Below are 16,031 nucleotides of genomic sequence, written 5' to 3' on the forward strand. Positions count from 1 at the left end.
AAGCAACCCCTTCCTGACTAGTACAGCTCCCAGCAGAAAGACACAACGGCTACAGGGCTGCAGACAGCACGTGGTGATGCTGAGATAGTCTGGGCTCAGTTTAGTCAGTCACAGAAAGATCCCTGGTTCCTTACCACAGCTCTGCAATAGCAGGAGCTGGACTGTATGCTTGCTGTCTCCCAGTGAACAGAACCAGGACTCCTTGTCTGCAGAGCAACCTGTGCTTGCAAGAAGGCTCTGCGCAGGAGGCAGCACTGTGTGGGTGATGCCCAGTGCAGCTTCAGCAGCTGAACTGGGACATGCCTGAATCTCTCCTCCAGAAACAGCAGCAGCCTGCCCCAGAAGTGATGGGGCACTTGTGGCCTGGGATGCAGTCAGCAGCAGGACAGGTCATCCACACCAAGGACACTGCAGCTCACAAGAGATGCCAGCATGGCGTGCTCACCGTGTGGGATGGGCTCCGGGGGCTCCCTCCAGCTCCCTCCTTTGCTGTTCTGGGGACAACCAGCCACCTTTGTGGCTTTTTGTGATTTACTCCGTGCAGCTGCAACATGCAGCTGGGATAAAGGAAGGGTCTTTCCTTACTGCTAATTAAAGGTGAGCACAGAATGTATTTTTAATAGGTGCTCTCCATACTAAACGTGCACAAACATATCCTGTTTTCCATGCTGCCCAAGGGTATCCTGCAGCACCCAGCCTGACCCTGCCCCACAGATGTGCCCACACCATCACACAGCTGTCTCCCAGTAATGTCCAGCCAGGGACAGCAGCAAGCAAGCATCTGACACTTCCCTGTCTCTTCCCTCTGTAACAGGACAGCTGGGACGAGAAACACCACACTGCTGTGCCTTTGGCTTCCATTCAGATGCTTCACTTTTCAAAATCACACCAAGGAGGGTGCCTCCTCCTTTGACTCATTGCCTATCTGGCTGGCATTGCCCCAAAGGTTTCAGCAGGACGTCTGTCCTGTGGCCACATCTGCTCCTTTCTCTGTGTGCCTCTGTGGTTTTTGTGGCACGGGAATGCCTGCTTTCCTGTGCAGTTCCTATGCAGCTTTACATTTAACTGATGTGAGTTATCCCCTAACATGTGCAAGAGTGGACTAGAGTCACATCCTATCCAGAAGACCTTCAGTTTAGTTAAAACCTAACAAATGCATCATTTAGCAATATCTTGCAAGGAAAGACAGTGACAAAGAGTGCCGGACCAACCACTCCTAGGAAGGCAAGCTGTACCTGATCATGGTGCTCATCCCAACCATCGGACAGCACATGTCAGCAGTGAGGGCTGGAGCTGATGGACCAGATACAGGGAAACTGCTTTTCAGCCCCGGCCACTGATTGATCTCAATTTAAATGTGAGCTCTCCAGCAGCTTGCTTGAGCTGTGCTGCAGTGAGCCGAGCTGTCAGCGTGAAGCTGCACGGCGCCGTGCTGTGCTGCCTGCCCTCACAGTAGGGATGAGGACTCCTCACCCTGCCTGGGTGTCACTGTCCCGGCAGCACCAGGAGCAAGCAGTGCCCAAAGGGCAGCACTTTGCTGCAGAACTCATCTCACATGGAACTGCAGCACAGACAGACCACGGCACTGCTGCAGACTCTTATGCCCTCAGTACAAAGCACATGTGCAGCTCCTACGCCAGCACCGCAGCGCTGTAAGCCCGCCGTGTCCTGGGCTCTGTCTGCAGAAAAGCATCCCAAGACACTTTCTGTCTACTATGGAAAGGACTTTCTTAACAATTAAGCACATCAGCTTCCAAAAATACAAGTCATTCTCACACCTTGGGCTGACACATTACTCCTGGACAGCTCTGCTTGTATCGTGATAATGTCAAATGACAGCAGCAGAGGAAACCCTGTTACTCCCTCTTTGTGTCACCTGTCTCATCGCAGCCTCTCTGCTCTGCAAACATTCTTCCACGGAAAAGAAAAGCCACAAGCATATCTGAAAAGAGCTCTTGGAGACATTCAAATGGCAGTGACGAGGACTGGAGGTGACCACCATGCAGCAGGGAAACCTCCACAGCAGAACTGCCTTCGACTACAGCCACAAGTGATGTGAGTTAAAAATACAGTCACACACATCCAGGAGCCAGCCTGTGACTTCAGGACTTTTTCCCACAAAAAGAAAAGCAGCTGTACAATGCTCAGGTTAATGACTCCTCTGTCTGTCTGTGGACACACAAGAAGACCAACAGTACCCCAGAGTACCAGGTACTGAGCCCACATGGCATGCATGATGCCGTGTAGCCATTTCTTTGTAAATAAATATGTACTCTGTTAATTTGTTGTGGCTTCTAGAGGTAACATTACTCTTCTGATACAGCATAAAAGAGGATTAAAAGTGAAAATAAGAAGTTAAAGCAAAGCTAAGAATGGCCCCAACAGAACAGAGCAGCGGTCCATCTCGCCTGCTGCATCACCTCTGACAGCAGTCACTGGAAAATGCTTTGGGAAGCACCATGAGAACAAGGCAGGCACTTCTCCCTGCACATTTTTCCAGCTTTGTGATCTTCGGGGACATTTACATGTAGACCATGGAATTTCTGCAGCAGAGATTATATTCAAATCACCGTGTTTAACCCGTTTGGAAAAAAAAACTAAACTAAACAAGAACAAACAAGCAACAACAAACAGCCTTAAAAGTAAGCATTAGGTGTTTCTGCCTGCTTTTTCTTATCATGGTCACCTGTGCAGGCAAAGCCCCCACCAGTGCTGGCCGTGCAAGAACCACACATCCTGCAGTGCCACACACCAGTATTCCCTGAGCATCCCAACACCACCAGCACCCAGGCACACACGTGTCTGTGGCAGCCCGGCTGAAAACACTGCCTACAATAGCAAGCATCTCTCTAGTGAACTGAAGAACACATGCAACTTACTGTCCAGGTGGCTGACTTGGCTGTGCTGGATTGCTGGAAGGTCACCTCAAAGTGGTGGGGACCTGGGTAGTCAGTGTTGGAGGGGATGACAGGAGCTGGGGACATGGCGTCGAAGGTAGAGCTGGGCTGCGAGTAGGGTGAATGCGTTGGGACATTGGAGGTGTGCTCGGAGCTGTAAGGGCTGGTGGAGGCTGCTCTGCTGCCGATGCTCTGATCCATGCTGTTGTTCAGCAAATTAAACTGGGACTGGAGGAAGGGAAAAGGGGAGGAGGGAAAAAAAGAAAACACCAGCCAGTTTAGAGACATGGAAACCTCAGCTACACTTCTTCAGGACTTCAGGTGTCCTGTTACAGCTTCCTTAAAGGGCCAGCGTGCTGGAAAGTCAACCAAAATAGTTGTTCTGGGTTGGTTTGTTTTTTAAACAGGTCACCACTTGTGTAAAGGATAAACTCAATACATTTAAGTCGTCCCCTTTTATCAACTTCACCCTCACTGGAGGCAGCACGATGCCAAGATCCCCAGGTTTCTAGCACATTTGACATGCAAAACAATTCTTTTGCAAGTAGGGGGAACAGACCTGAGTTTTTTTGAGCTTTGCTAAGATGTGGGAAAAGTCCTACTGCATTGAGGGGGAGCGATGACCACGGCGCTGCACACACGACCACAGGAAGGCTCTTTTCTTCCCTGAAGCGAAGCAGGTTGGTTCTCAGCAAATTCCTGGAACCTCACCAGCCTCATCAGTGTTACCAATTTCCAGTAAAGGACTGCTCAGTGCCAGACCTCACAGCACTGATAACGCCAGCCAAGCCTGTGGCCAGACCTCACGCAGGGCAGAGGTACCACGGGTACCAACCACAACTGCCATAGGAGAACTGACCAACTGACCCTGTGCTTCTGGGCTCTGCCTGGAACTGAGGGTGCTGGCAGCCAGTGTGGAGGAGAGGTCTTCTATCCAGAAGACAGAAGGAGGAGGGCTTTGACCTCCATTCTAACTCCACATCATCCCTGCCACAAAGCAGCTCAAGCACAGCAGCAGCCTGGCATCCCCAGGTGAGCACCCCACAGCCAGGGCTCTGCATCCTGCGTGGCACTGAGCACTTGAGTTGGTGGCACTTGCTGATGTTGCCAGCCGTGGATGCAATGCAGCATCTGCTCTGCGCAGCCCAGGCTGGTGCAATGCCTCCTGCCTGCAGCTCTCCAGAGATCTTTATGGAAATGTTGGTTTTGCAGAGTGCTCTTTCCACTTGGAAGAGCTGCAGAATTCAAGCAGAATTCAAAGCCCTAGAGCAGAGACAGAAAAAGCTGTAGTTGCAATAGAACAGAAGGCAGCAGTGCAGCCCCTGCAGACACTGTTACATGTTAGCATGACCACCAGCTCACCTCAGCACCCTGACAACGTGCCCCAAATGCCAGTCAGTACCTCAAACCCCAGAGCTCCTGCCTTGCTTGCTAGCAGATTGCAACCATCGTGATGGCATTACTCCAAATCAGACTTTTTCTGCACTCGTTCACTTATCACAAATGTACATGTGGGTGCCATTTCTGGAAGGAGTTCCCTTCCACGAATACGAAGAACCAGATCTGAATGGTGGTTTGTGTAATTCATTTCATAGCTGGGGTGTTTGCTTTCAGTGGCTTTCACTGATGTCAGTTTAATTTGGGGAAAACCTCAAACTACAAAGTGCACGGCTGTGATGCAGCACACTGCAAATAAGGTCACAGAGCAAACTCCCTCATTTATACACCTACTGGCTCTTATTCCAAAGTGCCGGGCCAAAACCTTGCTTTCCTTATTTATTTTCATTATTCCTTTTTTGAACAATTATTATCAGATATTTCCAATAAGAACCAGCAGCACTTTCAATCTGTGGGTACTGCCTATGCAAAGTTGCATTCTCAAAAGTAGCATGGCTAAAATAGCCTTCATCTTTCATCTGAAAATCAGGCCAATTGTTTTGTTTTTCCTTTTTCTGCATATTTTCCTGTGTCAGTGCATCACTGCTTGCATCCCCTCCGGGACATCCCACCCTGCTCTCACCTGCACCCGTCCCCCTGCATGGTGGGGATTGTGCCATCAGCTGCTGAGCAGCTCTGGTGGGCAGCGTGGTGTGAGCAGGACACAGCAGCAGGCTGGGGATGTGTCTGCTCCCTGGGAAGGCTGCAGGCTGAAAGGCTCACGACTCAGGAATCAGGAGACATGTTTTAACTTGGGATCCACACCTCACCCAAACGCGTACGAGGTATAATGGCTTAAACGCAATCACCCTTCTGCAGGAAAGTTCTCCTGTTGTCTGCATCTATCATAAGGTTCTTGGAGTCTGTAACTAACTGGAGGAATGCTGAACAAGACCTGACTTGCTCTTACAAATACAGCCATTTTGTCCCCTAGAATATGTGCATAAACCCCTCTATTTCTTCTTGCTGCACTATAAATAGCCCTGCTAAACAACCCCCATCTGGGCTTTCCACAAACCCCGATTTTACCAGGAGAAAAAACCATGAGAAACTTCAGCAAAATGGCATTAGGGATGCAGGAGGGAAGCCACGGCCACACCACCACAGCCAGCTGCCAGCAGGGACCTCGGGGACACGCAGCCCTGATGGTGACACTGGCTGGAAGCTGGGTGGGAGATGTAAAGCATCGCATGGGCAGAGATCCTCAAGGAGAAAAGGATTGTCCTCGTTACGGCAGCACAGCCATTCCACAGCTCAAAGAATCCATGAATATCAAGATTGAGCAGGTTTGTTCTCTTGTGATGACTGGGACAACGGAAAGGCTTCAGGGAACATTCTGCACACACCCTGTACCCAGCCATGGGTGTTTTCTTAGGAATAAATGGGAAGCGAGCGTTCCTCACTCGACAAGCAAACAAGCTGAGTTTCAGACCTGCCGTAGCACACGTAAGGGCACAGTCAGACAAAAGCAGGTTGGGTTTGCACTGTCAGGCACATCAGGAGCGGGTGCCGTCCCAGTTACTCATATCCTGTCAAAATGGGAAATAAACAGGAAGCATTTTGCCTCCTGGTGAAATCTGCTAACAGAAATCTGCTCCAGAGCCGCAGTGCAGAGAGGGGTGAGGTGTCCCCTGGAAAAAAACCACAAAAAGCAGTCCTGGTGGGATGTGTTGAGATTACAGTGCTTAGAGCTGGGGCTGTGCGGGGCTGAGGTGCGTGGCAATGGAGCTCAGTGGAAGGCTGAATCAAGGCTGATGAACTGAGCAGAGCATCACGACCACCCTATGGGAGAGAGACTTCCCTTGACAAACCAGAAACCTCACAGCAGACCCATGAGCAGCACCCCAGCCTGGAACAGCACTCAGTCATTTCTGTTAAAGTGAAGTTGTACGTGACATAAAAGAGTGCTTTCTCTTATCACCTGAAGCACATGAACCAGACTCATTCAAGTCAGCTGATGCTCAGGGCATCCAAAGGTGGGAAAGCCAGCCTTTGTAAATTAGAGGAAATTTCATTTCAGACCTTCTTCACCCCAACTAATACTGCATGTTTCTCTGCATGTTTTATGATTCATCCTGCTCATAGCACAGTTTGGTTACAAAGCAACAGGCAAAGGCCCCAGTTTCTTGGATTTATAAGCCTGTTGGAAGCGATACTCAGAGCCAAGTGCTGTGTGTACAATGACTGACTTGGTTCTTAAGATTGAGGAGGTTTTGGAAGTATTCCCTTAACAGACAAATCCAAGCAAGAGTGTTTGTATGTTTGTCAACAAATCCAACACAGTGCTTGTGTATGTATGCGTGCAAATATATACATGTGTTTATACACACACATCAATAAGCACATGATTGCAGAAAGGACATCTCAAGCAGCAGCACTACAGCACAGAGCAACACAGTACATGTGTGATTTTCACTACTTGTGTATGACAAAAAGGGGAAATCAAATAATTTCTGGTTGGGAAGCACACCAGTGCATCCTTCTATCAATATCTGCATCTAAATTTTTTGACACAAAAAGCTTTTGACCAAGAAAGCAATCTCACCACTTGAGGACAGAGCTGAGACTACATCACCTGCAAGCACAGGTGCCATTGCATCCGCCCCTCCCAGCAGCTTTAAACCAGGAAAGGCAAAGCTGCCTTGGGGATGTGGGTGTTTGTCAGGAACTGCAGTCCTTGTGCTTGAGAAGGTCTGAGGAGAAAACTAAGCTGGGCTTGGCAGGCAGTGTTTCCACCGAGGGATGCTCACAACTCCCTTAGCCTTCAGCCAGGTTTCTCCAATGCAAGCGTGTACAATTTGCACGTACAAAGAAGACAGAGAGCCTGTGCTTGCTTACATCAAAGGTTTAAATCGTGCCTTGGTCTCTGCAGAGCGCAACACAGGAGCAGACAAAACATGAAAGAAGCATGGACTGAGCTAGTGAAGCTGCAACAATCCCAGGTAGGCACAGTTCATTTTCTTTGAGCTGCCAAGTGCCTCAGATACAGAGGAGCATTATGTCCAATGCATCACCAGCACGTCCCAGGCAGCAGTGTTACGGCTTGGAAGCAGAGCCAGGACACAAACTGAGCTCCTGCTGCAGTGGCAGGGAGCAGGCACAAGCAAGAAGCAACAAGGTAAGACCATTAACAAAGAGTAGCACCTACCGTGGTATAATGCTGCATCGGGTCACTGATGTACAACATTTTAGTCTTCTTGGGATTTACAGACAGGTGGGAACTGTCCCGGCAGAGGAGTCATGGGGTCAGGAGGAGATGGAGCCAACCAGGGAGACGCAGTGCTGGAGCATGAGGTGCAGGACTGGGCAGGCAGTGCCAGGGATGCAGCACTGGCCACCTGCGTGCGGTTTGTTGGCTTTTTTGCCTTTTTCATCTCCCTTAGTTCTGTCAACTGGCTGCATCCAACAACAAAACGGGGCCCACCCCTTTCTGTCCCTCATGACTATTCATTAAAATGCAGGGCAGGCCCCAGCTTGCCCAGTGATGGACGAGGCTGCACCAGCCAGTCCCACCAAGGGGAGAGCGGGGGTCCTACTCTGCAATTAAACCCAGCCAGATTTCATTCCAGAAAGCTGCTTGCAGCATTGCTGGAGTCAAAACCTACCTGATCGGCACCCTCCACCTGCAGACTGAGGTGGCCGTGCTGATGCAGTGACCCTGAGATCGTTCCAGTTCTCACTTGAAGCTGTAAGAGCATCGCTCTGTCCCTCTATTCACCCCAGGCTGGGGGATTCTTTCCCACTGCGTATCAGTGGCATTAACAAACCACGTGAACAGCTTGGACTGGAGCTACCCTGGCTTAAATGCTACTGGAGGTCTCACTGACAAAAATTCCTGGAGACCAGGTAGCCACCCGTGTCCCAGTGTCACATGAAAATCCAGCAACAAATGCTCTTTTTCTCTCTGTCATCCCACCTTTCTTCACTGGATTTAATTGTTTCATTGAGAGATGACCTGTTCTTTAAAAAAAAAATCTAAGAAGGTGAGGTGCTTACTGAACTGCTGGCTGGAAGCAGGGCATGAGGTTGGAAGCACAAAGCCTGCAGTCGGTCTGGTCTCCTCCTAACTCAGGGCAGAGGGCTGAAAGGTCTTTGCTTCAGCCAGACACCACTGTGGAAGTCTGCATACTGGAGCAGATGGGCAGTTCAGAGAGTAGTGGATCATATTTTCAAAGATGTAGCCAGTCTGCATCACTTGCCTCTCTACACTGTGTGCACGGACCCAAGCACAAAGAGGTCAGAGCAGCATCCTAAGCCAAGCTTTAAGTACTGCATGAACTGAAGCTGGCATCTTTAAGAAAAAAAAATAAGGGTGGCTGTTGTTCTCAGTAACTCACATTATTTGTTTATTTGTTTTCATACATGTCAGTCTGCCATGTGTTTTGGTGATGACAGCTAGCAAAAGCTCCGCTCAGCTCATTTTGAGCTTAGCAGCACAGTGTTGAGTTGCACAATGGGATCGATATAAATATTTACTCCTGGATCGTTAATTTGAGCTCCCTCACCCCTGCAAGCCCCCCAGCCCTGGCACGCTGTGGGAACAGCCTGGTTGCACCAGGCTCCTGCTGAAGGGGGCTTCAGTTCTGCAGCAATTGGAAGCTCTGCAATTAACACTGCAGCCCCCACCTGAGCCGTCTGCCAGGCTCCTGCCCCGCTGCAAACAAAGGCCTGGCTAGAGAGGGAAAGTGAGCTAAAAGCGAGGGAAAAAGAGGCTGGGGGAGGGGAGGCAAGCTGGCGAGGAGCGAAATGGGCTTTGTGGAGGGAGATGCTGAAATGGCCAGAGCTGCTGCATGTTGAAGGGATGCTGGTGGGAGGCCAGGCTGCTTGGGGAAGGAGCATTAATGCTGGGAGCATCACAGAGGCTCACGCTGCCTTGAGGATGCCTGCTAGTGGATTTCGAATGCCTGTCTGGGCAGAGGGAGATCCTGATGCCTGATGAGCTGTAGTTACTGTGTGCTGTGCAAACCAGGCCTTTGGCTTTCAGAAGAGACAGCAAGCTGGTCTTTTTGAGGGGGTTATTCCTAGTGCATTGTCTCAGTGCTGTTTCAAATTGAGTAATTTTAAAGACTCTGTCTTTAAAAACCCTTCCCAAACAGGAGGAGAGTCCAGCAAAATGTATTAACATGTAGCCACTATTTTACCAACTACTGTACCGTATGACTGCAAAACTGCACTACAGTCATTTTATTACAGGTTATTGGACACTGAACCAAACGATGGCAGCTTTGCATCTTTAGTATTTCTCTTTTGAGTTATGAATAAGTAAGTTCCATTTCCTACCCTGAAGCCACTCAATCACTAGGAGAAAAACAAGTTTGTATCTGATGTATCTCTCACTTTTGTAGTCTGAGCACACTCACCATAACAGAGTCATTCATGCCTCTCATCTGGAAGACATCCATTGTGATCTCTGTGCGGTTGGAGACCTCATTGTTGCCTGTATGAGTGGATGGAGAGAGGTCGAAGTAGGTGCTGTCTGGTGCCCTGTGAGCAAGCAATGGCAGATGGTCAGCTTTCCAGCTTTCCTGTGCAGCCTGCGCCAGCAACAAGGGCTACAGTTCAGGAAAACTGGCCATGCCCAGCCCAGGCTGGTCGGCTGTTGGTTCTGGTGGTTACTGCTGGTGGATGTCCCTTCCACAGTGTGCTCTGTTACATGGGCATGGGTGAGGGCTGATGCTGTGCTGCTGGGGCAGTGAGCTTCCCAGCAGGCACAACACGATGCACGTGGCCTCCTCCCCTTGCAGCAAAGATGAGTTGGTGTCTCCTCTCCCACAATAACTGCAGAGGCATTGCTGACCTTTGCTTTCTTATACAAAAAGCGTGCCCAGATGCTGACCTCTGATCTGCAAGAGTGCAGCAGCAATGGGGCCCTTTGCTATGTTCATTCCTTTGCATTTATGATGGAAATTGAAATTGATGATGGTTGTACAACCCTCAGAAAGTTTCCACAACCTGGGAACAACTTTGTGGGGCCCTGCATTCAGGGCATGCAAAATTTCCAGCTTCTGGCTGTCTAGCATCATTGAGGCAAAGTAGTTTGGCAGCTCAGAGCCTGGGAACACAATTCTGAATGCAGGAAAGGAACATGTGAAAATTGGTGCACGTGAAAGATGCTAGTCTCCCTTCATGTCATATTGATTAGATGTGCTAATACAGATTACATGGCAAAGAGGCACGTCTGCCTCAATACACATGACCAAATGACACTTACAGTGTACTCCAGAGGTGTTCAAATGTTGTACTTTCATCAGCAGGAGAGGACTGGGACATCTTCACAGAGGGGGAGTCTGGCAAAGGATAAATCACTCTAGGGACAAAGAAAAACAACAAAGTTAGTGTTGTAGAGTGCAAACAAAATGTCTCCTTTTTTCCTGGCGGCTTAAAGACCTGGATATGCAGGTATTTTATTTGTTCAGCACAGGAATGGAGTGGATGATCGAACGCAGCATTTACGCTGCTCTACTCCTGCAACACGCACAGAGACCCAGGTCAGCTGCACTAAACTCAGATTATGATAACACAGGTTGCAAATGCTGTGTTACAGAACCATGTCACAGAATATCATTCCCTCCTGTTTTTTACTGGTGCCAAAACTCCCGTCAGCAAAGCACAGGAGCTTTCTGGGCTGCTGGGACAGTTCCCATTGGGCTCCCAGAAGTGTCCCTGCAACAGACCTCTGGCTGCAGGTGCTTTCTTTAATGCTGATATTTCAGGTGATGACACCACTTCCATCATCTCCAATCTTACAAAGATGTGGGTATTTTGGAAAGGGCCAAAGAGGCAGGGTTCTAAGATGTCAGCCCATTTCTGCTAAATGCTAATTCTGTGACACTGGGTTCCCATCTGAAATGTTTACAGCACGCTCCAGCAGTTCTCAGCACTGCTACCCACAGCCCCTTCCACCCTTTGAGAACTATTCTTAGTAATCATTTTGAATCAGGTTCATTCAGTAAAGGGCTTAGATCTCTCAGACAACAACATTGAATTCTTGAGTAGGAAGTCTCTGAATAAAACTGAAACACAAAGTTAGTTGGCGAATAAAGTCTTGCAGTGAGAATCAGAACCAAAAAGATGCTTGGTGCTGCTCCCCTGAGATTATGCTCAGCAGCTCAGCACCAGCAGGGGAATGGGGAAACCCTCCTCAGCAAGGCTGGTGAATTATGGATGGATGGGGTGATGGTACATGACAAAACTTGATAGGACAGCACGGAGAGGCGCCATCTGAGAGTGAGCTCAGATCAGCTGCAGTGTGCTATGAGCTACAGAGAGCCCAAAGACCCCCAGTTTTCTGTCTTCCTTCAAGCACCAGAGCACTGAGAACACTGTGATCTTTCCTTTGTGCCTCCCCAAGCCCCCGGAAGAAAAGGCAGCATGCTGCAGAGAGCTGGGCTGCAGCCATCTTGGTCAGCATGCTGCTCGCAGCCACACCATGCAACTGCCCTCATCCTCCTCCTCCCTGGCCCCTCGCTCCCCAGAGCTGCAGGAGCTGCCACCCTGCCCTTCCTAACACCTATGCACCCCAGCTGCACTCCGGTCACCCCTTTTTACTCACACAAAGGTTACCATCTTGTTTCAACTCGGTACCGACATCTAATAGCGAAAGCCTGAAAACTTCCTGCTTTTCAATCTTAAACCGCTCGTGGTGGGAGCAGCTGCTCTCAGAATGATGATGTTCAGGGGAGACCAGCTGCATGGCCAGGGCCCTTTCAATGGTCTCTGAGTCAGCTGGGGACCGGGTGGCTTAGGAGCAACAGGCACAGCACCAGCCATCAAAGTGAAAGCAGGGCAGCGTCCCGAAAGCCGACCCATGCTGGTTTCTGCTGCATCTGCGACTCATCTGAGTGATGCAGCACTTGCAGATGCTCTTCCAGGAGGGTTTGGCACAGCAGCAGAGCCTTTGCTCCCCACAGGACTTCTAGCTGAAGACAGAGCTCATCAAAGTCTCACTTCCGCCCATCCCTCCTCATCCCACGTGTAAACAGAGAAAAAGAAAGGACGGAAGCAGCAGTTTCAAGAAGAGGAAAAGCTCAGAGCTGCAGTGAGGCTTCTCGGGCCCTTACCCTGCTTCCATGCTGCTTTCCATGGCCCTGGGTATCGGTAGCATCAAGATGCAGCCAGGCCTTTTCTTTTAGCAGAGCGAGCACCTCCGCGCCGCCCCGTGCTGTGTGGTCATGCTGGGTGACACCAGCTCTAACCACGTGGCTGCACTCGTTTTCAACAGAAAAAAAAAACCCTGAATATTTTAAGGGCGTTTCAGAAGTTTCCTTTCTCTTTCAAAACAAAATTGACATTGGCAAAGCCAGGTCAGTGTCCATTCACACTTGAGCACTTGGGATCTGTGGTGCAAAGAGCAGCTGGGCTGCCAGTGCAGCTAACACACCTCCCTCGTGCAGTGACTGCTGCACATGCTGGGGAAGCATCCCTGCACCAATAGTGACAGCCTAAATATTGGCCTTTAAGATGACAGAGAATTGCAGGAAACTTTGCAAATAGCATTCCTGGAAGTTGGCAGCAGTGCTGTCTGTAATTTGCCCTAAAATGAGGTATCCTACAGGATCAGTGAGGGAAGGAAGCAGGGCAGTCATTCTGATGGGGCAGTCCAGCAGAAGGAAATCACATCCTCAGATGTGATCCAGCAGAAGCCCTTGGCACAGGTTAAATGGAGGTGAACCAGGAAGAGTCTCATAAACTAATTCTGTCTTTATTGGAAGCACTACTAGATGACTTGGATGAAATTACCTCCCAGTGCCTGTCAGCTATGCAAATGGCACAGGGAGGTGACTAACCTGAGGCTAAACACAGCAGCAGCATATTCAGGCTCTCTGCCACTCCCAGTCTCCCACATCAGCCCGGAGGATACGTAGCCTCTGCCATTAAGGCATCAGCTCCTTGATGTCACCCCAACACCTCTTCCCAGCACCATAGTTTGAGGAGGTAACACCTTGACTTCTGCACAGAATTCTCTAGCCAAACTTTCACCATCAGGATTTCCACGATGGCACCTCCAGACACACACATCTGCTTCTTAAGCAGCGCAGCAGGGGATCCTCTGTCCCTTCTGCCTCTATGTAATATAGATGCCTCGGGTGAGCAAGACTGCCTGGGGTGACATTTAGTGGTGGCTGTGACACAGGACCCAAAGGGAGGCTGCAGCAAAGCAGTCAGGCTGATTCGTTGCAGGCATTTGGAGGAAGAAAGATTGAAACATGCAAACTTGGGGCTCAGTGCATGAAGCCAGTGCTGCTGATGTGATTTGCTTGGTTACACACGGGGAGCTGCCTCTCTGCACGCCTTCTCAACTCATCTCCACCATTCACTGGATTGCTGCTTCCCTCTGTTGCTAGTTAGTGCATTGCAGGGAAATTGCACAGTGGGTAGAGACAAAGGTACCACATGCATACAGAGGGGGATGAAGCTTTGATGGGAGGTGATGCCTGGCTGCTGAGTTTCAGCAGTCTCAAGGAGCATCTTTGATCTCACCATTAACTTTAAGCCTTAGCTTTACCTAGAAATGCCTGTCGCTATTTCAGCAAGTAACAACATATTTACCACCATCCTGCCACCCTTAACAGCCCAGAATGAAATGTGACAAAAAATTTTAGCCACTTTAATGGGAGATAAATGCACACAAGTCTGTACAATGGGTCTCTTTCTAATCTTCAGAGGCCTTTGGCCCAGCCTGAGAGAGGAAGACCTCGGAAGCCAAAAGAAGCCATACGTGCCTGTAAATCTGCACTGCTGAGATGCTGGACAAGGCATCACTCTTTTCCCACGCAGTAGTGGGGTCTGCAGTGAGAACACACAGCTGGGATTGGGACTTTCAAGGGCAATGGTTAGATATTGCTGATTCTCATAAGAAATTGCAGTGTTCTGCTTGACAGTTTGTAAGCTTATCTCCACACCTCCACTCCTCCCCTCAGCTGCACATCGGGAACCATCCAGCTCATCCAGTCTGCAGCCAACAAGTTAACATTTGCAAAATATTGGCACATCCCAAGGTCACAACACTCAGTGCTCTTGCTCACTCACCTCTGATTAGTAAATCCACACATGCAAAACACTGCTTACAAAACTGACCGAAAGTAAGTGAGCTTTCCAGCAGCACGCTCAGATCTCTGTGTCCAGCAGCATATTAACATCAGCACTGGGTGAACAGGACACACTGGAGCAGCCTGAGGTACCAACAAAACAGCATAGACCAAAATCCATTCTGACAGATAGAGAAGTCAACAGATAGGTGCTGTCCCTGCAGCAGGCACCACGACCCTGCTGAGCCTGGCAGTGAGAAACCACCTCAGCATCCTGCCTGTGCTCATCCTCTTCTCTGCTTTTCCATTCCAGGCTGCTCTTTCCTCCATAAGAGCTTTCACTCTGGACCTAAGGCACTTTGGAGCTATCTATCCAAGATTTTTTAATCCTGAGTAACAATCCCACAAAGAAAAGCAGCCACAGATCATCTTCCAGCTGCACTATGGAGCAACTGAGAGAGGGTCTGTGCTGAGGAACACACACACACAAATCGCAAGGAGTTTCCCTTTGTCTTTTTTCTCCTACCTGCTCTGGCTCCCCAGGCACTTGGAGTTCCTCCGGAGGTCTCCCGCAGACAGGAGCGGCCTGGGATTGAGGATCTGTTATTTACTGCACTACAATCTAGTAGCGTCCTGGTCGCCTAGGCAATGACATTGGAGCTGTTGAAAGCTATGTGAAAAGTGAGGCAAAGGCTTGTGCACTCCCTTCCTGGAATACAAGGCAGTTACAAAGGGGTGGGGACAGCTCAGCCAAGCGTGCAGGGGAATTAAGCTGGTCACCAGCCCCAAAATGACTCTGGGGCAGCAGCAGGGCCAGGAAGACAGCTGCTGTCGAGCTGGGAAGGAGACTGAAAGCACAGCTCCAAAGGAAGCTCTGCACCTTGCCAGATTGCTGCTCTGGAGTTGTTTGGGTGCTCACATTGCTAACAAGGCCCAGTCATCCCTCCTGGGGAACAGCAGGGACCGTCCCCAAAGGGCAGCAAGGCCGAGAGCCTTCTTCCTCACTTGAAAGCCCCACGTTATGGGTCAGAAGATGGAATATTCCTTCTTTAAACCACTACCCAGTGGATTTCTCTACCTGTAGCTGCAGTTCTCAGCTCTCCACACTCACCCAACGTCTGCTGACAGCGTTTCCACAAGCTCAAGGTTTGCTTCAGCCAAGCTTAGCTCCGGCCTCCGCTTCCCATAACAAATCCCGATGCTGGCTGTCGCTGTGGGCACATCCTGGGTGGGGTTACGGCAGTGCCTCACACACCGGGGCAGAGCAGCAGGTCCGGGCTGCTCCCCCCCCCATCACCTCCCAAAACCCTTCGTGGCTCTTTCTCTCATCAAGCTTTAGGATCTTTTATTTCTACGCCCTTCCTGTACCGGTGCGCCTCATCTGCAGCTCTCGGCCTTTCATTTCCATCAGCAATTAGGCGTGAAGCGCGAAGTGTGACCTGGAGCAGGCCGCGGCACGCTGCCGACCCGAAACGTCTGACAGCCAAATTAGAGGGAAGTCCGCTAATGAGGGAACGGCGCCGGTGACTTTGGCGGGCTGCAGGGCGCGGAGCCCGCGCTGGGAACGCGCCGCTGTCATTACGCAGCTCATTTGCATAATAATTGCTCACTCGCGGGGACTTCCCGCCGCCGGGCGCTCCCTGACAGAGAAACGGCCCGCGCCGCCCGG

The 16,031-nt window shown here is 50.1% G+C and overlaps 1 protein-coding gene across 6 annotated transcripts in view; it reads right to left on the reverse strand.

The window, feature by feature from the left end:
• The window catches only part of TP73 (tumor protein p73), a 31,500-nt gene extending 15,622 nt beyond the window's left edge, over window positions 1–15,878 (reverse strand). For 2 of the 6 annotated variants that reach the window (XM_048967914.1, XM_048967919.1), the window contains exons 1-4: window positions 12,395–12,504; window positions 10,546–10,641; window positions 9,695–9,818; window positions 2,880–3,125 (exon numbers count right to left, since the gene is read on the reverse strand). In XM_048967914.1, the coding sequence (XP_048823871.1) occupies window positions 2,880–3,125; window positions 9,695–9,818; window positions 10,546–10,641; window positions 12,395–12,438 (510 nt within the window). In that variant the 5' untranslated portion in view covers window positions 12,439–12,504. Of the gene's footprint in view, window positions 1–2,879; window positions 3,126–9,694; window positions 9,819–10,545; window positions 10,642–12,394; window positions 12,505–14,888; window positions 15,068–15,473 lie in introns of those variants that run through there. The other 4 variants (XM_048967917.1, XM_048967916.1, XM_048967915.1 and 1 more) reach the window with 4 other exon arrangements.
• Window positions 15,879–16,031: the final 153 nt, after the last annotated feature.

Source organism: Lagopus muta, chromosome 21 (genome assembly GCF_023343835.1).
Source record: "Lagopus muta isolate bLagMut1 chromosome 21, bLagMut1 primary, whole genome shotgun sequence".
NCBI lineage: Eukaryota > Metazoa > Chordata > Aves > Galliformes > Phasianidae > Lagopus > Lagopus muta.